The following is a 22,796-nucleotide window of genomic DNA, read 5'->3' as shown; positions in this document are numbered from 1 at the left end:
TTGGCTTGTGTTTTTAGAGGGAAAAATAACACTCAAATATGATAAAAAGATACAGTAAGAACGTAATACAATGTAAATCCCATTTTTCTTCCAACGATAAAAGCCACTTTTTTATGTGAAAAGACCGATTTGACTGAAAGCTAACAGTTTAACTTCCCCCCTTGAAAGTCGCGAACATCAGGTGTGATGAAAAGATAAAAAATATATATATATATGAAGATGTTCATGAGAGCAATTACTTTCACTTAATGCCCATTTTTCGCGGGGGATTACAGTCATGAGCGTAAAAGACCCTCCGACTCATCCGCCCGAGAGATGTACTCTGATGCGGCGGCCTTGCGGCTCAACCAATTTAAACATTCATCACATACTTGCTGTCTTGCCATGATCCTTTCATTACGCCGCCCCAAATTTGAGCGTAAGCTGGGACTCACGGGTCACGAGGAGATGCTTGGAGAACTCAAACTCAAAGCCGTCGATTTAAAGTTTCAAGAAATGTAAAAGTTGTTTTTTTTTTAGGGGGCGTGAGAAGTTGCGGGAACAGTGCTGGAGGCAATTGATGAGCTCGCTAAGAAAAGGACACCGTCGATATCCGATCCTGTTGCAGGGTTACAATAGTTTAAGATATTGCGCAATAATTTGGAATTTCATCTTGATTTTGTGTTGTTTAATTCGGTTCGTTTTAGAGCAGATTTCTCAGCGAATAATTACTACCAAGAAACATTATGTGCTTATCTTTTTTTTTTTTTTTTAATTGTAGTAAGGCACACTTCCATCGCACTGGAGCCCATTCTAGGAAATGTTCCAGCTCCAAATCCGAGCTAAGCGTCTGAGTACACCCGGAGCCATTTTCCGTGCACTTTGAAACGGGGCAGAACAACACCGAAGTTGACGTGTTAACACGGAAAAGAGGCAAGCAGGGAGGACTTGTATGGTCTCAAATGAGCAGTCGGGGGCATTTGCAAGCACTGGGGGGGTGGATGAACAAGCACGCCCCCCACGCCCTCCACCCAAGAGGAAGAAGAAGAAGAGGAGGAGGAGGTGGGAAGGCAATTTCCATAGCAACAGTCAAGTCCCCAGCTGTCATGTTTGGGCTGAGATAGGTGCCGCGAGCTCAGGGACCACTTAACCTCGACTGCGCTTCAACTCAGGAAGTGAGGATGCAGCAACGCGCCTCACTTAAAATGCAAACTTTACACCCCCTTCAACTCCCCCCCCCCATGCGCAGGGGGATAAAAACACTTTTTTTTGGAATTAACCCGAGGAGTTATGCAAAGAGGTCTCTCCTCAGAAATAATTAACCATCAATGCTGCGGGATGTCATTGGAGAAAAGAAAAAAAAAAAAAAAAGTAGTGATGAGAACATCAAGCTAAGCATATAAACACAATGAAACGCCAGTTTATCACCGCGTGTCCTTGAGAATGTTTGCTTGTTGACGTTTATTGTTGCCAGGCTCTATTTTACAACATTAATTAATCCAAGATTTAAATCCATATTAAATCCATGATGCTGTTGGTAAAGCCCCGCCATGTATCAAGTTGGAATGTCAAAATAAAATCCTACTTTGTAAATATTTCAATAAAACTGTGCTTAAAACTGTCACTACACATTCTATAACTCTTTCTAGCCAATTACAATTTACTTGACGCTGCACGCATGATGTGGGGCCAGAGAGAAAACTTTTATTCCAGAATTTAAAGTAAAGTTAATTAATAAAGCGTCCAACAGAACCCACTAATTGGTGTGTTGGATTTGGACTCATATTTTTGGAGTATATATATATATGAAGAGGTTTGGGGTTTTCTTCAACTCACAGGACACTTCACTAAGCACAATCTAAGTGGGATAAAAAATTTTTTTTAAATAAATGCCCAAATGCTGCCTGCCTTTCTGGTTTCGGCAGATTCTACCTTTGGAACCATTCGTGGTCTCCAGCCAAAATGGTGGCTGCTGTTTTGCAATGGAAACTGTGGCATTGTCCCCGCACGACGGTCCCCTTCTGGGCGTGAATGGCCGTCTAATCAAGCTCCCACTTTCACTGCAGCTGCTTTACAGCGAGCGGCGGCGCTGACCTCTGAGGGGCCCGCCTTCCGAACCCCCTTCCCTCCCGCCCTCCCTCTGGTCCTTAGGGACCCTTCAACAAGCTTTAGAGGCCAAATGAGGTGTAAGTCTATTAAAAGGGAGTTTGTGTGTAGATCACAGTCCCTCTGGGGGCGGCAGCTTTTTTGCCTTGTCATTCAGGTGCGGCTAATTCCCGTCTGCTCGGCGAGGCCCCGCCCACCCTCAAAGCAGGGCCCGGTGCTAGAATTTCAAATGACGAGCATCTCTGCGGAGGAGACAGGTGATTTATTATTAGAGCGCCACGGCGACACAAAGAGACGTGGTTTTTAATGGCGTGGATTCTCATGGCAGTGCCATGTGCACCGATTCATTTACGAGACTCGTAACCAGAGTGCAAATATCGCCGCATGCAAATGAGGTGGGCGGGCACTTTAAGGAGTGCCTTTAAGAATCTATCCTAGAGAGGAACATGAAGTTCTGATCCACATCAGTTGAATTCATTCTGTGATCGAGCATGTAATCGACGCCTTGAGATACAAATGTTTGGACTTCTCAATCCGAGTGCACTTCAGACCGCCGCCACAAGATGGCAGAAGCTAACTTCACAACACCACAGTCGCCCTCGATTCACATTGGTTTCTTTCCTGTGGAAGGACAACGTCAGGTGGTGGCGGAAATGCGCAATTAAACTGTGCTGAGCGTTAGATGGCAGACATCGTTTACGAGCGCCTCCAACCCCATCAGAAAAATAGGCAGCTGATTATATTTTGACAATATTCAAACCCACGACAATACCAGAAAAAAAATAAAAGGGACGTCAATTACTCGCAAATTTTTAACTCAATGCGTTAAGGCTTGGTCCCTTGTCACGTCTACACAGTTGTCAGCCACTCGGGGCATTAATTGTTTTGATATCTGGGGACTGCCACGATATGCTGTGATGTATGGACCCCCTCCTTTTGGGCTGAGGAGCATCTTTTGCCGATCAAGCGGTGACAGAGTTTGTCAGAAGGGGAACGGGGTCAGCGGTGCAGCATTAACCTCGGGGAGGCCATCTCTGTGCAGTGCATTAGTCACACTGGGGATGGGGGGGGGGGGGCCTGTGGGTTGGGGGTGGGATGGCGGGCGCTTCGTAATAGATTATTGACTGGCGGGCAGCGGCCTGCGCCGTACCATGTGGTCCTAAACCTGCACTGACCTCTTCATAGCCAATGCACGGACGGAGAGGCCCAACAGCAGTCATAGAAAGGCGTGGAATATTCCCACAGTGACGAATGACAAACGCAAGAGTGAAAAAGAATATTCACGAATGGCTATAAAAAGGCAGTCGCGGGCTCATCAAACGCAAAGTGCTGAGGGGAAGAAAAAAAAAAACTAAACAAAAAAAAAAACAATTGCTTCCACCAACTTAGACTAGCTAATTAAAAAGGCAGGCAATTTCTCTCCAACAGTCACACTCAGGATCTTTAATTGAAATCAAAATGAATGGCGCTCGCAAGGAAAACGGGAAGCAGGGAGGTGGAGGAGGGATGCGGAGGTGGCGCCATTTTACTGGTATCGCTGGAAAATGGCGTTTTATTATAATTACATTTTTTAAGACAAAAAAAGTATTCCCCCAAAAAAAAAAAATCTTTTTTTTTTTTTGTTTTTGTGGGGTTTTAAGGTCGCGGTTCGATTCACAATTGGGGTAAAAAATGCAAAACGTGATTTTCTTTTGTATAAGGGATAAAAAATAAAAAAAAACTGAAGATCTGAATCCTCAATACAATCAAACAAAATAATGAAAGCAAATTGAATGAAAAATCAACTTAAAACAATTTAAATCTTTTTAATTACAAAATTCGCAATCCAGAGGCTGCACTGTATTTGTCTACGAATTATTAGACGTGTGACTCCCTCCAACTCCTGAATGTCCTCCCTGAAGAATAAAACCTGCGAAATGAGCGACATATTTCTTTCATCCTCCTGGATGGAAATGTGTCCCAATACTTTTGCCCATCCACTCATGACATGCCAGTTCCACGTGTGACTTCCCTTTGGCGCAGTAATTCATCTCGGAGCACTAATTTACCCCCCATCGTCAGCACTGTATGGGCGCGATGCTGAATTTCAAATGAGCCAATTGCTAAAAAAGTAGCGTTGCTATTTTCGGACCAGTTTGTTTTCCTTCCGCCAACCATTAACCCTTTAGGCAAGGAATGCCCGTATGTTCGCGGTAACGTCCTTGAAACGTGAAAGTCACGCTGTTTTTGGGGTCAGGTTGTTTTCTCAACGGCTCCATATTAAGCATGAGCATCATTAATTGATCATTTGCATTTTTGTTGTAAAAAGAGAGAATGCATTTTTTTCTGGTTTATACATGGCCATTATGATCAATTTGGATTTTTTTCATCAAGTACAATTGGTAACCCACTTGAGTTATGAATAGTGAGCACGGATTTTGGACGCGAGTCCGTGCTCTTGTAAATACTGCGTATTACTACGAGACAAAAAAATTAACCGTGTGTTGAATCTACCAGGAGAGAACTACTTTAACGATCTTAAAATACGCGCAATGTTCTTCCAGACGCTGTGAATCTGTCAACATGCGTCCAAAAGGGATTGGGAATACGAGGCTATCAGCGGGCCGTACATGACATTGACTGGTGGAGGTCTTCACTGTTTAAGTGGGGGGCTGCCTGCTGAGGTTTCCCTCCTCCGCCAGCAGGCCTAGAAGAGTGGTAAGTGGCAGTGATGAGACACTGTCCCCTGTGCCTCCTTCGGCTGCCATTCCCTTTAAATTGAAACAGAGTCCTGCAAATAAATGCCACATTCGGAGCCGGGGGAAGATTGCGGGGCGAGGAGAGGAGAGGCGCGGGGGGGGGCGGTTGTCTATGACGCCTGAAAGTTGCATTTCATATAAGCACCCGTCGGGGAATAGGCTTTGATTCGCTCTGTTTTTTGTTGTTTATGTGTTCATTTCTCTTTTTATGCCGCGTCGCAAGGCGAGCTGCTTGCGGTCAAAAAAGCGTCAAATTCCGCAATATACAGCAAGTCCTCGTCGGCATCCTCCGAGTCGCAACATGCATTAGTTTTACACCCTGCTCATTAGCTTTAAATGGCGTCTCTCTTTAAGATTAATTGAAGCCGGGATAAGAGAGGATGGCTCCCAAGTGCGTCCCGCTGTTTGTTATTCCCGTCGCCCTGGAAAAAAAGCGGTAACAGTAAATTCTCAGAGTTGTTGTTAAACTGGCGGTATTACCATATGTGTGCCATTTCCATAGAGTGACATCCACCCCCAACAACCCCCTCCTGGATCAAATGGGGACTATTGATCCTGCAGCACTCCATTTCAAGTTAATTGTGCTTGAAATGAGGTGCACATACTCAAGCATACCTGCGCCGGGAAGGTTTTATTTATTTATATTTGTCAGGGAACCCCCTGTGACAGATAAACAGAAAATATTCAATTCACTGCAAAAAACAAAAAACAAACTCAGGATTGAATTCATCTTGATTGGACGAGGCTGGATTCAACTTTTAGTCGAAAGTGCTTTGGTTTTAATGTTGGTTACACCAAGTATAAATATGGCCATCACAACAAAAACCCAAACCAGAAAAAAAAAAACATCAACATCCAGTATTAGTTAAAATTTTGAGTTTGAGGTGGGGGTGACTCGCAATAATTTTTTTTAATAACTGGTGACATTTGTCAAAACATAAATACAATACAAAATAATCCCAAAACAATGAAATAGAATTTGAAAATCATTTGCAAGATTACAGGAAAAAAATGACAGACTATTTTATTTAATGTACGTTGACATGCAGAGAAGACGTCACACAGTAAATACGGTATGTGCATTTTACACTATTAAATGTTTTAACCCAAAATAAAATAAAATCGGGCTGCATGCCTTAAAAAGTTTGTAAAAAGCTGCACCAATGACTGCCTGCTCCGCCTTCTGTCCGTAGGGGCGACATTTCAAAAGCAGAAAACGCTTGCAAGGCACCATATCAGAGCAAACCCCCTCCCTCTGTTTGTTTCAGAGGCGATTCTTTTATAATAGTATATATAAATAAGTGCAAACGCTGTAATGGATGGCATTAAACTGGCGGGCACACACACACACACACGGAGGCAGGATTTAATTTGCATGCCAGATTAGCTTGCTCTCGGGTCGGGCCGGCGCCCGAGGGCGGCCTGTTCATTAATAGGATCTAGTCTCTTTATATGCATTAAGTCAATTGAGCCCATACATAATCTGATTTCAGCAACGCTGTGTAAATGTTGAACTGCGCTCCCTTAAGTGCACCGCTGGTGTTATTTGGAGTGGTAGAAGAGCTTGTCGAAGCAACCCATAAATAAATACAATACGATATGATTGGGGGGAGGGTTGGGTCTGTGTTTCTAGCATTTATTTATTTTAAAAAAAAAACAAAAAAACTGAGCATTAGTATTATTGTAAAGGTGCCGTTTTGCTCCAAAGTTACAGTTTTGTTTAACCTCCCGGACACTGCATTTTTTACGGGCCGTTATCGGAGTAGTGGCGAGCATTAGTCGTCAACCCCACTGTTGGCTATCGTGCAGAAAAGTTTGATTTAATTTATTTATTTTTACTTCTGCGGGGAAAAGTGCATTGAAAAAAAGTCCAATTTGCACCTGCAAATAAAAGTCACGTTACAAACTTGAATAACGCAGCAAATAACGTTTAACAGTCAACTTCACTGCCTCGATTTTTGACTCAAAGTCTGTAATTCCTTACTTCGGCTTGAGAAAAATGCGCAGAAAAGTGCATTGGAACGCCGAAGATTTATTTCCCAACGTCAAAGATTCCGAAATCAAAGAGTAATGTTCGGGACAAAAAAAGGGAAGAAATGAATAGGCCCAAATATTTAAACGACAAAAACAATGCACATAAATAAGCAAACTGACTTCAGGCGTTAAAAGTGTCCAATAGCACTTTGAATGTCAGTGTGTTTGTCACTTCTGCTGTGAGGTCTTTCCAAAACACACAATTGAAGGAAAACTCAATCCTTAGTGGAGGATTTGGACACTTATATAATCCCCCAATTATATTTTGTTCTCTCGTGAAAGCTCAGTGCGCTCCCTTCTGTTTATATGAATCACAAATATCTAACACTGAACTGTGTTGCACGCCAGTGCGGCCTCATGACTGCAGAAGAGGTTCTTTTACTTTCTGCCCGACTGCGTACGGCATAATGGGGAAGGAGTGGGGGGGGGCAAGCTTGAGAGGCGGCAGGCTTAAAGCAGCGCACGCCGTCTTGACAAAGCCCTGGTGGCCAGCTGGGGAGACCGAGGTGCATCCGAGGAGGCTGCCACAAGAAACTAATTTTCAAGAGCACTCGGCATGCTCTTAAAGCTGTCTAATGGAAGTGTACACGCAGGCTGGACATAAAAAGCACCACAAAGCTTCCAGCAAACTGTAGTAGAGCACAATTTGGTAAGTAACGTTTCTGAGTTTGCCAAGTTGTAACTTCAAGAAATGATCTGTCGCGCTTTTTGTCGAGAGGATGGAATAAAAAATTTTTTAAAAACGTGGCTTAAGAACCTAACCTGGCTGGATGTTTACTTAAATAACTTTAAATACCGAAATAAAAATTCTAATAAATACCGCTGATCACATCGACTACTGCTCCCAATTGAATCCCGGAGAGAGAAAATAGGTAATGGGACCAAGGCACTTGCACGGGGATCACTCAGCAAAGTTCCCCTGGCCAGGCCCCAGGACCACCTAACCTGTGGCGAGAAGGGGTATTACTTTTTAGATGAGAGCCGCCTCACTACTCCTCGTCCCCTCTGAGACCTCACAGTGGGCAAACATAATGCAGGGCTTCATGGAGCCCGCGCTTATCGGGCCTCTGAAACTATGTGAAACATGCCTAGGAACAAAAGGCCGTCTCTCAGCTCCGGGAGCTGGCCCAGAGGATCTCTTTCAGCAGCCACAGATTGCTCTGTGTTTTCTTAATTGACAGACCCTGGGCACGTTGGCGGGGAGCCTAAGGTCCTTTTAGGTGGACCACCTTTCAGCGGTAGAACCAGCCGAAATATAGTTGGATTCGTGGTGGTCTTTCAGTTTGGGTCACCATGTGCTTCAGGTCATTGCAAAGTACATTCCTAAACCACCTGCATGGGGAAAAAAAAGCATCCTCACCGTCCTTCCTGTCCCTTCTGATTTTCATAGTGCTCGTAATTGGACGGGATACTTTCCAAAGACGGTATCGACAGTTAAGTTCCCAAGTGCTACAGGTCAAGAGTCCAAAGCGGGTTATACCCCAACGAGATCAAAACCTGGAAAATATTCTCATAGAACCTTGACATTGACAGTCCAAAGAAAGCGCACCCTCGTCTGGCCAGATACGGTATTGCATCCTTGCGGTCCAGAGGGCAAGTCTGTAGGATGGAGCCGTTTCATTTTAAAATTATACGATCAAGATTGAACAATAATTACATAGGATAATGCCAACATTGTTTTAAATTTGTGGGCAATTCAAATAGAGCTTAACTTTTTGGGTTAAAGGTGAAATGTCACCCAAAACAAGTCCGACGGCCTTCGATTCTACAGTACGACCCCTGATGGCTGAGAATCTTACGCAGACGATCCAGAAAGATGCACCGTATGGCAAACAGCCACATAAAAGTGAGACGGCCATATCTGAAGTCCCGATGATCCACTCAGTCTTATCTGCTGTCCAATGTTGGTGAACGGCTTTCGGGGGCTCAAAGCTGTGGATGGCGGTTGATCCCCTTGTGGATATTAGCGGGCCATCGCAGACAGATAGTTCCATGAGCAGATGAGAGCGGGATATTGCACTTCCACATAGAATCTCCTCTAATCCAGAGGTAGCAAGACCGCTCCTATTCAGGAAGCTCTTTTCCAGAAAGATCCTTAGCCCCCGCTGGTATTCCACATAGGGAACTTTCTTTAGAAAACATGATGGGAGGGGTCACAACCTCCCACCCGTGCGCTAAAGCTGCTCGGTTAATGAAGTAACGACAAATTGGGCCGGGAAGTAATTTGGACTGGCGTCTCCTGGATCCTCTTGGCCTGTGGAGATGCGTTTCATTTTGTCTGATCAGCAACTCAGTCATGCGGATTCTCCCCTCATCACCGTGTTCATGGAAACTTTGTTCATGTCATTAAGGTTGAGGTGGACAGCCATTGTGTTGTCCTTTGTGGCTCAACATTTCTTGGAGGTGAAGTACAAAATGACAGATGGCATATTCCCTTTGTATTTTTTGGTGGTCATAAACTAAAATTGGAAAAGTAAAGAACAACTTTTGAACGCAAGCATTTTTTTAGGAGTCAGATCATCTTTGACAAGATGTGACCTGTGATTATGGCTCAACGCTGACCTCTGTTGGCAGCAGGACACCAGTTCAAGGGTCAATTCTCTAGTGAGTATGACTCCGTACTCAGACTTGAGCTTTATACCGAGTACAAGATTAACAATTTAGAAGAAAAAATTATATTAACAGGAAGACAAAATACGTAGTGTGACACCGCTCAAATTCCTCAAACTGAAATGATATTATGCGAGATAACACAGTGATGTTTCTCCCCCCCCCTGCCACCAGTCCTGCAGATCAATGCTAATTACGCTGCTGTATGATGAATGTAGTCTGAAATAATTTCAACCCAACAACTCCTTTCAGCCGATGCCGGCAGACACAGAAAAAAACTCATAAATCTCAAGATAATTATTTGCACGTTACAGTTTATTAAGAATGTACGTGTATAAAAACGACTAGAATCAGAAAGTTTTTTGCAACACAGAAAAACTAGCTGAATGGGTTCATTCCATAAGCCTAAAGATATTTTTTTTAAGATTATAGCAGGGATTTGTTCTTTTAAAATGAACCTTGATGCGTTGCAACAAACTTTACTTCACTTTAAATAACTCTTTAAAGCGCCATAATATTACTAAAAATAAATGCATTTGCGTCTAAAACAACTCAATATAAAATCACTCTTATTAAATGTGATAAATGTAAACTAACATAAGTAAAGCAGTTTGGGAGAATTTTTAGGGTTCGATATTTTTTTTTTTGATGCAATTCAATGCGTGCCCATAAAATTAAAATTTGGGCTCCTGGTGGCCCAGTCCGGTCCCGGTCCCAATAGCGGGGCTCGACGGTACAGTAGTAAAAGAGTTGTTGAAATAGAATGGTTCATCTTCTGATTGGATCAGTTATCTTTTTCTTTCTTTTTTTTTTTTTTTTAACTTGCTGATTAAAATGCCAAAACTCATTTTTTGACAATCAGAAGTCAAAAGGAAAGCATTTGTAGAAAGGAACCAGAGGTGAAGTCAAAATGAAATTTTTTCAAACAGAATACAATCATATTGACTCATGATATGACATCATTTTTTGCGATGGTTTTTACACTTTTACATTTTCAGTGCTTTCATAAGTGGGCGAAAGGCCAACAGCAAACAAGCATAATATTTACATATTTTTTTTAAACAGTGTGAACATGGTTTATACCTGGATATTGACATAAGGACCACAGTGCTCAGCAAGCGAAAGCCACTCCCTCCCTGGTGGTGGATGAACGTCCACAAACACGTTGCGCTTGCGCAGAAGCTCCAAGCTGGACTCGGTCACATGGTGGCAGTGTTTTACCTTCAAGCATTGCAGCTTTGGGCAATATTCGGCAACAGTCCTGCAAACGGCAGTGTAATTTCAGATTACGGACGCACCCAACATTTCGGGAGCAACTAGGAAATCTATTAATTTACTGGAAAGTTCAAACTATTAACATTGTCATGCTTTAAAATAATTTTCACAACATAAGACTGCAATCTTCAACTAATCTCAAGAGACTGTTCATATATACCTAGGCATGCGCTGCTGTTTTAATTAGCAACAGACTCCAAATGGCACATCACTTATCTTTTTTTAATGTTTTTTGAGTGACCCAATTAAAAATCAGATTCATAATTGCTGCCTGTGTGTTTATTTGAGGGGGCATTTATTTTTGATAGATGGAGAAAAAAAAGTTAGCAATGTATTTAAATATAAATTTACCACCGTGTAAGTACATTTGTGAGCAGATGTCCTCATTATTCCTGTATACAGGTGATGTGCTGGAAGATATGTTTTATTTGAAATAGGGCAATGGGAAAGACACATTACTGGAAAAGTCAGAGTAGATTTGAAAAGCTGATGTGTGCTTTTAAAAATAAAAACAAAAGATGCATACCTAATGGCATGGTTCCTGACTCGCAGGCAGCAACTCAAGTCCAGATGCTCCAGGTCCCTGCAGTTCTTGGCCACCGCCTCCACTGACTCACCTGTGATATTTTCATTTACAGCCAATGACAGAAAAGTTAACCGCGTACACTTCTTGGCCAGGTAGCAGATGGCCTCGTCCGTCAGCCGGCAGCAGCCGCTGAGGTCGAGCGAGTGCAGCGCCCCGCAGTGGTCAGCCAGGCTGCGCAGGGACAGGCCGTCCACAAAGTCGCAACGAGCCACAGCGAGGTGTCGTAGGTGTACGCAGGTCAAAGACAAGGCCACCAGAGAATGGCGGGTAAGGCCCATGCAGCCGCTCACGTCCACTGTCAGCAGACGCGGGTTCCGGCTGACCACGGGCAGCAGTTCCTCGTCTGTCAGCGAGGAAGAGCAGCTCTCAAGTGACAGGTTGCGGAGAACCGTGTTGTCCTTCACCAGGGAGCGGAAAGCTTCCTTTGGAATACACAGTCCAACCTGTCAGGGCCCAAATGATTACTTAGCTGATATTATCTCTTTTCAAAAATCCCCCAAAAACTTTTTATGTTTTATATAAAAGTTTGTTAATTATTCTTACTAAAAGAAGCAATTTTGAAAAAAATCTCTCTCTTTCTCAATCTTTTTAGTCGACAAAAAAAAACCTTGAGCACCACTTTGTCCACCGCTTTCTGGACAGTCATGAAATAATTCACATCATGAATAATACTTACAAGCTCAAAACTCGTGCATTTGACAAAGAAGAGTCGGATGAGCGCTCGGAATCTCTTGCTCACTCTTTGCAAGACGACAAGCTGTCTCAAAGATAAATAGCATAAAATATGTGAGACCAGGACGTCCTCCCATGGTAACGTCAAAAGGCGACATCTGCTGGAGAAGAAGTTAATAGTAAATTAGTAAACCTGAACATTGAACGCCATGTAATGAAAGTCTTCACTGCATTAAAAATATTATTTAACAGTTAAACAAGTCCAAATACTTCGTGACAAGTACAAATATTGTACTTCGATACTGTGGTGAAGAGGGTTTTTTGTTTGTTTGTTTTGGGTATCTATGCTTTATTAGAATATTTATTTTCCTGGCCACTTTTTACTTTTCCTCACGTTTAAAAAAACACCGTAAAAATGGGGTTTTGGTGTCTATACTTGACGGTACATTTTTTCCACTTTTTATTTTGTACGTACATGCCAGTCTGTACTACATTTCTTTTTTTCTTGGCTACTTCGAGCAAATGTGCGTCAGTTTACCAGTTTTTTTCGTGCACACGAGTATCTGTACTTTTATTTATGTCGAGTGCGAGCACGTTTGCCGTCTCAGAGTAATATGCTTGTCGCTTCTATGTAAATGAGACACAGGACGCCCCGTGTGTCAAATTGGAGTGTCCAAGTGCTTCACAAAGTGCAAATGAATATCTCTTACGTTATGTCAGCCTCGTCCTCCATGCCAAATTGAATGAGTATTTTTAAACCCGCGAACGTACGAATTCACCACTTCCTCGTCGTCGCAGCCATTTTCGTCGACGGTAATGTACGTCCTGATTATTGGATTAGCGCCACCTGCAGTCCGGCCCCCACAACTGCCACCACCTGAAAGTGCGTTTCCAGAATCCACCCCCCCCCCAAAAAAAAAAATCATTCCACATTCCAAAAACATTTGACAAATTCGCCGATATCATTTAAATACCGCCTTTTTCCCCTGTCTTAAGTTCAACATTTCTTTTATTTGGTTCCTTTTCAGATGCAACAATAATTGAACTTTCTTTATTAAAATGCTAGCTGGTGGACTTTACTTACAGTAATATATATTAAACTAACAAACATATTTACATATTATAAACACTGGTTGTAGATAGGGAGTGATTCCAAACACCGCAAGTGACTTGACCAATGCATGATTCCACTAATTCACAGAGGAGTGTGTTTTTAGTGTGATGACCTTTCGACCTCATTAATCAAACAAAGATTCACTTCAAACTACTTAGCACTTGCATGTCAAGGAGCAGGATAGTGCTAATGCTTAATGCACTGGAATCCCTCCCCACCACCACCTGCACTTTTCTCCCTATGCAAGCGTCATTAAGACAACAACACAAGTAGCACCCACATTACTGGCTGTTACAGGGACCCACCTGTTAGTTTGTAAAAGCATTAATAAAAGACACTTACACCTCAACTTCCCCTCAAGTCTTTAAACACACACACACAAATGGACAAAGAAAACAACAACTACAACAACATTTACTCTCCTGGCTGTTACCTGACTCCAGTTGTCGCTGGTGCACACAGCAACAATAGTGTGATGGACATGGCGTTGCTGAATATTTGTCAATGGTCATGCAATGTTTTAACCACAAAATGTCAAATTAAAAAAAAATAAATCAAAAATAAAAATGTGTTTTGGGTTAGGCAGAGGCATTTAAAATGATGCCACGTGGGTGCTGACTGACTCCCATTTAATATGATTGTTGAACGCAGCCACATCCCCAGTTATAGGAGGGTGTGCACACTTGTGCAAGCACATTATATCTGCCAAAAATATGCTCATAAGGGCACTGTGTGTGTTCCATTTTAAGCATTCAAACGTCGAAGCATCAACTTTTTGACTCGGTTGTTTGCGTGGCCAAATTGCGGCCAGCTGGCCGATTGGCTTCCTCTCCTCCGAACATCCAAAGACTCCCCACTGACTGAGGACTAAACAGAGACGCAGCTGAGAGGAAGAAACGTGTCATCGGGCCATCAGTGAGCTGCAGGGGATCTGCTTGTAAACGAGGTTTTTCCTCTTCATCATCTGTCCTGTCGCTTCAAAATTGGACCAAAAAGCGTTACGAGAATTATTGTATTTCGCAAATGCAGTTTGGATTGTTTTGAGCGCGTCGCTCACAAACCGTATGCGGTACTTTTAATTGTGACGGTGAGGATACATTCGAACGGGAGTTTCTAAAATTAAATGAAAAAAATAAAAAAAATAAAGATCAAATAGCACAAGTGTGGACTTGACTCTCTTTACATATGAATTTTTCCTATGTACAATATGAAAAATAAACCACTCAATATATTTATTTATTTATTATCCATGGTTACAATTAAAATTAGAAAACAGGCATGTTACATGCTGAATTTTGTATGGATTCCGAAAATATTTCCAATTTTCTAGTTTCTAAAATAGGGATTCTCCTACACCATGTGATTTTTAATGTCATATTTCAAGATCATTACTAGTAGGAGACTTTTAGAATACATGAACATTTTCTTCTTCCCTGTTTATTTGAGTACTAGAACATAGACGAACAAGAATAATGTAATTTACAGCGTTCAGAGTTGGTGCTGATTTCCAACGCCAATCCCTCGAAGGGCTATTAAGACAAACTAAAAATAAATCAAGACGCATAAGAAGTATAAATATTCAAAAACAATCAATTCATTCAAATGGATAGCTGGATAAATGGTTAGCTTGAGTAGGCGTCAAGGAGGTTGGTGTGAAAATGTGGCCATTTGGCCTCCAACGTGTGAGCCGCCACACACCTATAAAACAGCGGACAATCGGGCTGAAGGCATTTGCTGAACGTCAGGCCACCGAGAGCAGAAGCAAAAAGGAAGAATTGATTAAAGGTAAGCAGCGGGGAGGGGGACTACGACGACGACTTTTCCCCAGCTGAAGAGCGCAGAGGCACATAATGCTTGGAGTGGACGTGTACCCCGGTTTGGCTCTGGGCCCTCAGAGGATCGGAGACCGCTTCTACAGAGGTGAGAGTGTCTGCGCATTCCAACCTACATAACTCAACTCGATTTTCCGAAAAATTTGCAGCTCATTCCCAACATTTCTCCGCAATTCCCAAAAGATCGAGAGCCCGTTGCCCACATGCCGCTCTTCCCGTCAACGTGTGACGGTGTGGCCAAAGCACTGGCCCCAGGGAGGCTTTTGGCGCCCCCGCCCGTCCTCCACGGCGAGCCGACGGCCCAAGTGCAAAAAGACGACGTGAAGATGGACCTGGAGAACTCGTCCCTGTGGAAGCAGTTCAGCTCGGTGGGAACGGAGATGATCATCACCAAAAAGGGCAGGTGCGTGGAGAAAGGATGTCAACTTAGTAGACCAGCGGTGGGCAAACATTTTGATTGGCGGGCCACAATGGGTTGTAAAATTTGACACGAGGGGCCGGACCAGGAGCAGATGGATGGGGTGTTTTGGTCACCTCACCTCATCGGAGAAAAAAAAATTAATTAAATTTTAAATGAAAGTGAACAAAAAGCATTACAACAAAATATATGTCTTCGAGAAACACAGTATTTAGAAAATAAAACATTCACAAGGTTTATTTGTTTAATCTTTTTCAAGTCCGGCGGGCCGGATTAAAACGTTTAACGGGCCGCATGTGGCCCCCGGGCCGTAGTTTGCCCACACCTGCTGTAGCAGCACTACTGCAGTATTACTAGTTGTACAATTTGCTTTTCATTGCCTGGTATTTGTGACACGTAATAAAGTAGAACCCAAGATACCGGTAATCTAAATCTCGACATCCCCTCCACCTTCCTATAATCACGCCTTTCCATTCACTCTCTTCCTAGACGAATGTTTCCGGGCATGAAGTTGAAGCTGTCGGGCCTGAACCCATCCCTACGCTACATTCTCCTCCTGGACATCATCCCGCTGGACAACTCGCGCTATCGCTTCCAAGGAGGCGGGTGGCAGGCGGTGGGCGGGGCCGAAGCCAGGCTGCCGGACCGCGTGTTCATCCATCCGGATTCCCCCGCCACGGGTGCTCACTGGCAGAGCCGCACCATTTCCTTTCACTACGCCAAGCTCACCAACAACACCCTGGACACGCAGGGCCATGTAGGTGGCGCACAAATGGAGCACAGAGCATATTTATCTCACCACATAATGGAGAGTCGTGATAGAAATGTTCTAAGACGTAACATTCCAACATTTCTTCGTTTTCCAGATCATCCTCCACTCACTTCATCGCTACCAGCCCAGAATGCACGTGATCGAGGCCAGGGACATGCTGAGTTGGGGCGGAGGGCAGCACTCCTTCGTCTTCCCCGAGACCCAGTTTATCACGGTGACGGCCTACCAGAACAGCAAGGTAGTAGCGCTAAACTTTTGCAGGGCAACCGATTTGGTTCCGCGAACTAAACTATTCATTTTTTTTAAGCTCTTCAATTGTGTTTATTTTTTTGTTTTGTAGATCACAGAACTGAAGATAAACTCCAACCCCTTTGCCAAAGGATTCCGTGAGGAGGGCATGAATAGCAAAAAGTAAATTCACGATAAAGGCACGTTGGCTTCGAGTCAGTGCACGTGGTCTAAAAAAGTTTTTTTTTCCTCGACAGACAAAGAGATGCAAGACAGAAGCGAAAATTAGCAGACATGACGGAAACCATGACGATGGGTAAGTGGGTCATCTATACCATCGGTCTCAAACCTTTGACAACTTATGACGCCATCCAATAATTTTTAATCTCCCCAACAGGGAAGTGCGATCCATGTGACTCCACTCAGCACATTCCCACTCTCCCTGTCACCACCACCAACATTACCGGAGCAGACCTGCAGGCCCTCGCTTTGGCCTCTCTGCCCCCTCTGGCTGCTGAGCCCTCATGTGGGTTTACGCCCGAGGACACGCCCTTTCAGGACAGTCTCGTACGCGAGCAGCCGCTGGACCTCGGCGAGGCCTTCATGGCCTCCCAGATTCCTGATATAAGCCTCTCCATGAATGCCGGGATGCAGGAAACGACAGGAAGTGAGGTCATAAATACTATAATTGAAAGGTATGTCTATGAGGGAGCAACAAATTAGAATTTAGGTTCAACATCATTTAGCATCAACGTGAAATATGTTCTCTCCCCACAGTTCCGACTCCCTGAGTGAGACAGCGTTCTCTTCCGCCTTCCCCGCAACTCAGACCACCTCATCCTCCTTTGTTCCTCAGCCCTCGAACTTCCCGTCAAACCCACCCGACCCCCCCATGGACTACCCCAGCGTCCTCTCCGCCTCCCCCACCCTCTCCACCGCATCCGCCACCGCCTCGCCCTCTTTGCAGCAGACCTCCTTCACCTTCCCCACTCCACCGCCATCCTCCTCCTCCTCCTCCGACACCACCTCCCCCTCTTATCACCCGATACCGTCGTCCAACCCGGAAGCCGACACCTCTTTTCCTCCATGTCAGTCCCAGGACCAAATGTCGCTGCTCATGCAACAAGATGACAGCCTTTCCAGTAGCCACAATTCACCCTCCAAGCAAACTTGGGAAGCTTTCATTTATCCAAATAGTCTCCCATCCAACCCGGAGCCCCAGCCCGCTTTGGGTGTCCCCTCAGCACCATTTGCTTTCCCAGCACCCATGCAGAACCGGTCCTTCCCATGCCAGGCCATTCACCTCTCCAATCTGACCCAGCAAAATCAAGCCCCCGGCCTCTCTGCCACCTTCCCTCACCCATCTTCCTCCCTGCCTTTCCAACCTTCCCCTTGCTTCCCCTCCACCGCTCAACCTCAAAACCTGAACAATGTGGCCCCCTCGTACTCCTCTGTGGAGCTGGGCGCCATCCCCCAGTTCCCCCCCGCTGGCCCCTACCGCTCGGAGATGATGCTGCACCACCCCTCCCTGCTCCCCCAGCTGGAACCAGCCCTCCCCATCCCACCTGCCACCCCAACCATCTACCCGGCCTTTTCCTCCTACCCAATCCGGCTACGCCAGGACCCTCACCCATCCCTCACCATCCCCCTCAGGCCACTATACAGACATAAACACGCTCACGGTCAAGGTTCCTACCTGGATGTGAGCGCTAGGGCTGTGTTCTAAAACAAAAAGGCAGAGTTGTTTGTGGCTTGATAGCGCTTTTAAGGTGGAATTAGCAATGTCTAACATCATCATCTTTAAGTGTGTGAGAAACTGAAAGAGGAAAAAAAAAAAAGATTTGTAAATAGATCATTGTAAAGCTACTACTGTGATGTAAGATAAATTAATTAATTAATTTACCGCCCCAGCAAATGTTTGGCATGCTCCAGAACATGAAGTAAGTCACTTCACAGACACGACGAGGCTGCTCGGTCAATCATTTTCTCTGCAGACTTACTGACTGGCTTTCTCTCAGACATTCGAAGTGACGCCCTCTCAATATGTAACTCAACCCCAAACAGCCGTGTGTTGACAATTAACCTTGCATTTCTTCCCAAGTTTAGAGAACAACCAGATGCAAAGTTGGATGCAACAGCTATCCGAACTTCACGGCAATGATGACGAAATAACTTTCTGCAAAGGTTAATTTAATCGCTATTTCATGAAATATACTTCTGATTTTTGTTTGATATTGTGCCTTGAAAATTTCTAATAGAAAGCTAAAAAAGCAAAAAAAAAAAAAAAAACCTGAGTACCTGCAGTCGAATTATCCAGAGGCTATATTATACAAATGAAAAATCCAATGACAAATAAAAACATCACAAAAAAATGTGTTGGAGTCACCATATGTGTAATAAAAAAACAAGACTTGTAATAAATAAGTAATGATCAAACCATCGTTACATTTTGGACTCGTTTTCAGCATTTCATTTCCGACTAATAAAGTCAAATTGCAGACTTTCCCGTCGCACACTTGATGATCTCTCACAAAAACGGTGGTTTTGGGATTCTATTTTTTTTTCAACATGAAATGAAAAGAAACAAAAAACAATATTCCAGTACAAAATAATTGATCTAATACAATTTTCAAACATTGTGCATGATCATAGTAATGAACGTCTTTGAGCAGAAGACCCAGTTTCTTAAGGGCTAAAATGTGAAATTTGCAACTATTTTACAGACGCCCGTCTATATCTTGAGATAATGTGACCGAGGGTACGCTTTTTTCCGTGGATGCCAAGGGTCAACTTGGTGTTTGCTCTAATTTCCACAGTCATTCATTAACCAGTAGGTGGGCGGAAAGATTAAAAAAAATAAAAAATTGGGGCTAATTCTCCAAAAATTTGCGCAGATGTCCAACTTCGCATGAACCTGAGGTAAGGTGGCCCAAGGCGAAGCGAATATTAATTAACCAGTCAGACTCAACGACATGTAAATAATCTCTGTTTTCTGACAGGACCGGTTTTGACAAGCCGCATACTTTTTTTTTCTCAGCCGGCAAGCGTGTTGACGTTGGAACATGCCTAAAGTCTGGTAAACAAGGAACACCCGACGCCAACTTTTGCAATCCTGAAGTGAACTCCACACAGGGAAGATGATGTGCACTCGCCTGTGCTCCTCGCGCTTCTACCTGCTCTCCACGCGACTCATGTCGACGGCCTCCCCCAGGATGGTTCAGGCTACTGCTGCTGCAGACAAGCCGCCAAACTTCCAGGTCGCCTCTTTGGCCTTCGAGGATCCCAGCGCGTTCCGGGTGAAGAGCCTGAGAGAGCTGTTTCGTGCGTTGACTGTATTCCGATTCTGCTCCTTCCCGGTGCTTGTCAATAACTGCAACAAGGTGAGGCACATGATCACGATGGATTTAAAAAAAAACTAAATAAATAAATGTTGATATTTTTTTAGAGCAGTTCATGACGATATCAGACGTGCAACTAACTGGTGGCAACATTCCAAGGTCTCTGCTATTTTGTTTACACATTGAGTGGCATGCCACTTGGCTTACGCATTACGCATCTTTTTTTTTTTTTTTTGCTGATTTTAAAACATGAGACAAAGTTAATGTTTCAAAACTTTTTCTCAATTCATGTGAATAACATAATTCAATTGATTTTTAATTTCTGACTGATTTTTTTTTTTATGCATAAGTCTGCACACCCTCATATACCTGTGCTCAGAATGAACCAGTCATCGTCAAACTAATGTTAAATGGGAGTCAGCAAATGATACAAATGTCAATCGCGAACTGTCCCTGGTCACAATCCTTCTGTTCCAATTCTCCAAATCTAACTAAAAAAAAACATCTTGTATCAGATTCAAAAACTCTAAGAAGAGCATAACCTGGCCTTGTAAATGCCTCTTTGGCAGCTGATGTCAGCGGCCCGCATCATTCTGGGCAGGCGTGTGTTCTCCTCGTTGATGAGATCCACAGTGTACGCTCAGTTTGTGGCCGGCGAGAACGAGAAGGAGATTTCTGAGTCCATGGAGAAGATGAGCATGCTGGGGCTGAGGCCCATGCTGGCGGTTCCCATCGAGGAGGACCTCGGCGAGAGCACAGGGTCAGGAGCAAAAATTAAATATGATCAGCGCCCAGAAGAAACTACGACCGGGCCGAATTCATTTCCTCAGCTATTCAGAGCTGACCCCAATAATTCTCAACCAATACGTTTGTGCCACCTAGAGAGAAGAGATATAACGAGAACATGGACGCCATGTTGGAATGTGTGCGAATGTCGCACAGCAACGCATGGAGCAAAGATCCCATGATGCAACTGAAGGTCACGGCCCTGCTCAGTCCCGAGCTCTGCGTAAGTATGGCATCATTATAGAAACCTACAAAAATGTTGAGACATTGCTCACTAAATGGGAGGAAAAAAAAATATTCAAAGATGTGATTCGTTGTGTCCACAAGGTCAAACTCACCAAAGTCATTTCTAAAAAAGCGTACGACTTGGATCTCCTGGTCAGAGCCATGGATGGCGAGGAGGTCAAGTTCCCCGGATTGGAGCAGAGCGAGGCAGCGCACTTCCACTGCAGCTTGCGGAGACTCAACAGGATAGCCGAGGTGCCTTTGGCGAAGGTCGGAATAGTAACAAGAAAACGTGATCAACATGTTGGCTTGTGTCCCTCAGGCTAGCGTGAACAAAGTGCGGGTCCTGGTCGATGCGGAGTACACCTACATGAACCCCGCCCTGTCCCTTGTCTCCATGGCGATGATGAAGAAGTTCAACAAAGACGGTGCCTGGATCTGGTACACATTCCAGTGTTACCTGAAGGTAAAAATTCAAGACCTGGATTACTTTACGTGGTCCACAAAAGAAAATAAATTGGTTTGGAAATACTCGCTCTCAGGAGACCAGGACGGACCTGCTGCAGGCGATCCGTCAGTCCCAGGAAGGCGGGTTCTGTTTGGGGGTCAAGTTGGTACGAGGAGCCTACATGGACAAAGAGAGGAAGCTGGCGGTGAAGGAGGGTCGACCAGACCCGGTCCAAGACTGCTGGGAGGACACAAACGACAAGTTAAGACAATGGTTACCTCCGCCAGGGAGCTTATTTGAATCAAATTTGACATTTTCATTGGTTTTGACGAATTGCCTTTTTAATACAGGAGCTTAATCATCCAAACTGTAACAAAACACTGATGTAGACAATATTTATCTAATAACATGACAAAACTTGAAAAACATGTAAATAATATATCAGGAAAACTTTACTCAAACCAGCCAATCAGAGAACGACAAAATTGAGACGCGGCATGGGCAGATTAGACTGGGATAGCAACAGTGAGACTAAAATCTGATTGGCCTGAAAAATTAAAATAAAAATAAGTAAATAAAGAGTGACACGATATGATATGAAGATTCTGAGATTCAAATAATTCTCACATTTTAATATACGGTACTTTTTTGTAGCAGTTGCTACGTGTACATAATATCTCATAATTCCTCCTTCTTTGACAGTTATAACAGCTTGCTGGAGGTGATGCTGAGGCTCATCGCCGAGGACCCGCAACGCTACAGGATCATCGTCGCCACACACAACGAGGAGTCCGTGAGGCGGGCGGCCAAATGGTGAGTCCATGTGGACATCTGAAATTCTGTGGAAGGAGTTGGATTTACGAATTTTAGAATGTGAGACGTCATTAAGCCCTTATTTGATCACCGTCAGGATTGAGGAACTGGGCATCGACAAACCAAGCGGGTCTGTGTGTTTCGGTCAGCTTCTGGGGATGTGTGACCACGTTTCCCTCACTTTAAGTGAGACATCACCATCAAATTCTCTTCATTCCATTCACCTGCGGTTGTCATAGCAACTGACACCCCTCTCCTCTTCCCCACAGCCAAGGAGGGATACGCCGTGTACAAGTCGGTCCCGTACGGTTCAGTGGACGACACCCTGCCTTACCTGGTGCGCCGGGCCCAGGAGAACCAAACGGTGCTGAAGGGGATCCGCAAGGAGCGAGACCTGCTCAGGCAGGAGCTCCACAGGAGACTCATGATGAGAGCGCACTAAAAAGTGTTTTAAATAAGGCACAACTAGTGAGGTTAATTACTTTCGAAGCAATGGCCAGCAAATGTTTCTATTTCTGGGACACATGCTGGCCGTGAGAGCACTTTAATTTTAATATGTAAATATTTTATTTTCTGAGCTTCATTACAATGACAACACTCACCTCAAGCTAGTAATTCCCAAACGATGTGCCCAACAGTGTCAGGAGAAATGATCTAGTTTCATTTAATTGTACTTTGCGTGACTTTTTTTTTTAAGTGTCATAACTCACCAGCACGTCCAAGAGTGCTTAAAAAAAAGCAAGGAAGTAACAAGAGTAAGTACTATTGAAGGTGGTTTATTCTTAGAACTGATCACTTCAAACAAACTGCACTTGTTTTCAG

At 44.0% G+C, this 22,796-nt stretch overlaps 3 protein-coding genes and 1 long non-coding RNA gene across 7 annotated transcripts in view; 2 read left to right on the top strand and 2 right to left on the bottom strand.

Moving 5' to 3' along the window:
• The window catches only part of fbxl15 (F-box and leucine-rich repeat protein 15), a 36,115-nt gene extending 23,272 nt beyond the window's left edge, over nucleotides 1–12,843 (bottom strand). Inside the window, exons 1-4 of one of the 4 annotated variants that reach the window (XR_015840001.1) lie at nucleotides 12,711–12,843; nucleotides 12,005–12,158; nucleotides 11,269–11,771; nucleotides 10,551–10,728 (exon numbers count right to left, since the gene is read on the bottom strand). Coding sequence is in view for 1 of the 4 variants with exons in the window: in XM_088283892.1 (XP_088140018.1) it covers nucleotides 10,545–10,728; nucleotides 11,269–11,771; nucleotides 12,005–12,161; nucleotides 12,711–12,733 (867 nt within the window). In the remaining 3 variants the exon portion in view is untranslated. Of the gene's footprint in view, nucleotides 1–9,809; nucleotides 10,729–11,268; nucleotides 11,772–12,004; nucleotides 12,162–12,710 lie in introns of those variants that run through there. The other 3 variants (XR_015840000.1, XR_015840002.1, XM_088283892.1) reach the window with 3 other exon arrangements.
• A 1,854-nt stretch (nucleotides 12,844–14,697) lies between these two features.
• On the top strand, nucleotides 14,698–18,107 carry tbx6 (T-box transcription factor 6). The gene is made up of 8 exons (XM_088283883.1): nucleotides 14,698–15,034; nucleotides 15,130–15,349; nucleotides 15,854–16,121; nucleotides 16,231–16,374; nucleotides 16,477–16,547; nucleotides 16,622–16,680; nucleotides 16,762–17,059; nucleotides 17,142–18,107. Exons 1-8 carry the CDS (start codon nucleotides 14,965–14,967, stop codon nucleotides 18,088–18,090), a joined length of 2,079 nt encoding a protein of 692 aa, XP_088140009.1. The 5' UTR covers nucleotides 14,698–14,964; the 3' UTR covers nucleotides 18,091–18,107.
• A 933-nt stretch (nucleotides 18,108–19,040) lies between these two features.
• Nucleotides 19,041–21,176, bottom strand: LOC148317576 (uncharacterized). The gene is made up of 3 exons (XR_015840006.1): nucleotides 21,084–21,176; nucleotides 20,245–20,972; nucleotides 19,041–19,734 (listed from the first exon to the last, which is right to left on the bottom strand). It is a non-coding gene; the product is annotated as an uncharacterized LOC148317576 (long non-coding RNA).
• Nucleotides 19,370–22,794, top strand: prodh2 (proline dehydrogenase 2). Its single transcript, XM_088283897.1, has 9 exons — nucleotides 19,370–19,744; nucleotides 20,272–20,462; nucleotides 20,585–20,711; nucleotides 20,816–20,968; nucleotides 21,036–21,179; nucleotides 21,256–21,422; nucleotides 21,864–21,974; nucleotides 22,072–22,160; nucleotides 22,244–22,794. Exons 1-9 carry the CDS (start codon nucleotides 19,502–19,504, stop codon nucleotides 22,414–22,416), a joined length of 1,398 nt encoding a protein of 465 aa, XP_088140023.1. The 5' UTR covers nucleotides 19,370–19,501; the 3' UTR covers nucleotides 22,417–22,794.
• The last annotated feature ends 2 nt before the right edge of the window (nucleotides 22,795–22,796 follow it).

Source organism: Idiotropiscis lumnitzeri, chromosome 20 (assembly GCF_059441095.1).
Source record: "Idiotropiscis lumnitzeri isolate Australia: NSW breed Sydney's pygmy pipehorse chromosome 20, RoL_Ilum_1.0, whole genome shotgun sequence".
NCBI classification, from domain to species: domain Eukaryota; kingdom Metazoa; phylum Chordata; class Actinopteri; order Syngnathiformes; family Syngnathidae; genus Idiotropiscis; species Idiotropiscis lumnitzeri.
This window is presented reverse-complemented; position numbering and strand designations above follow the sequence as displayed.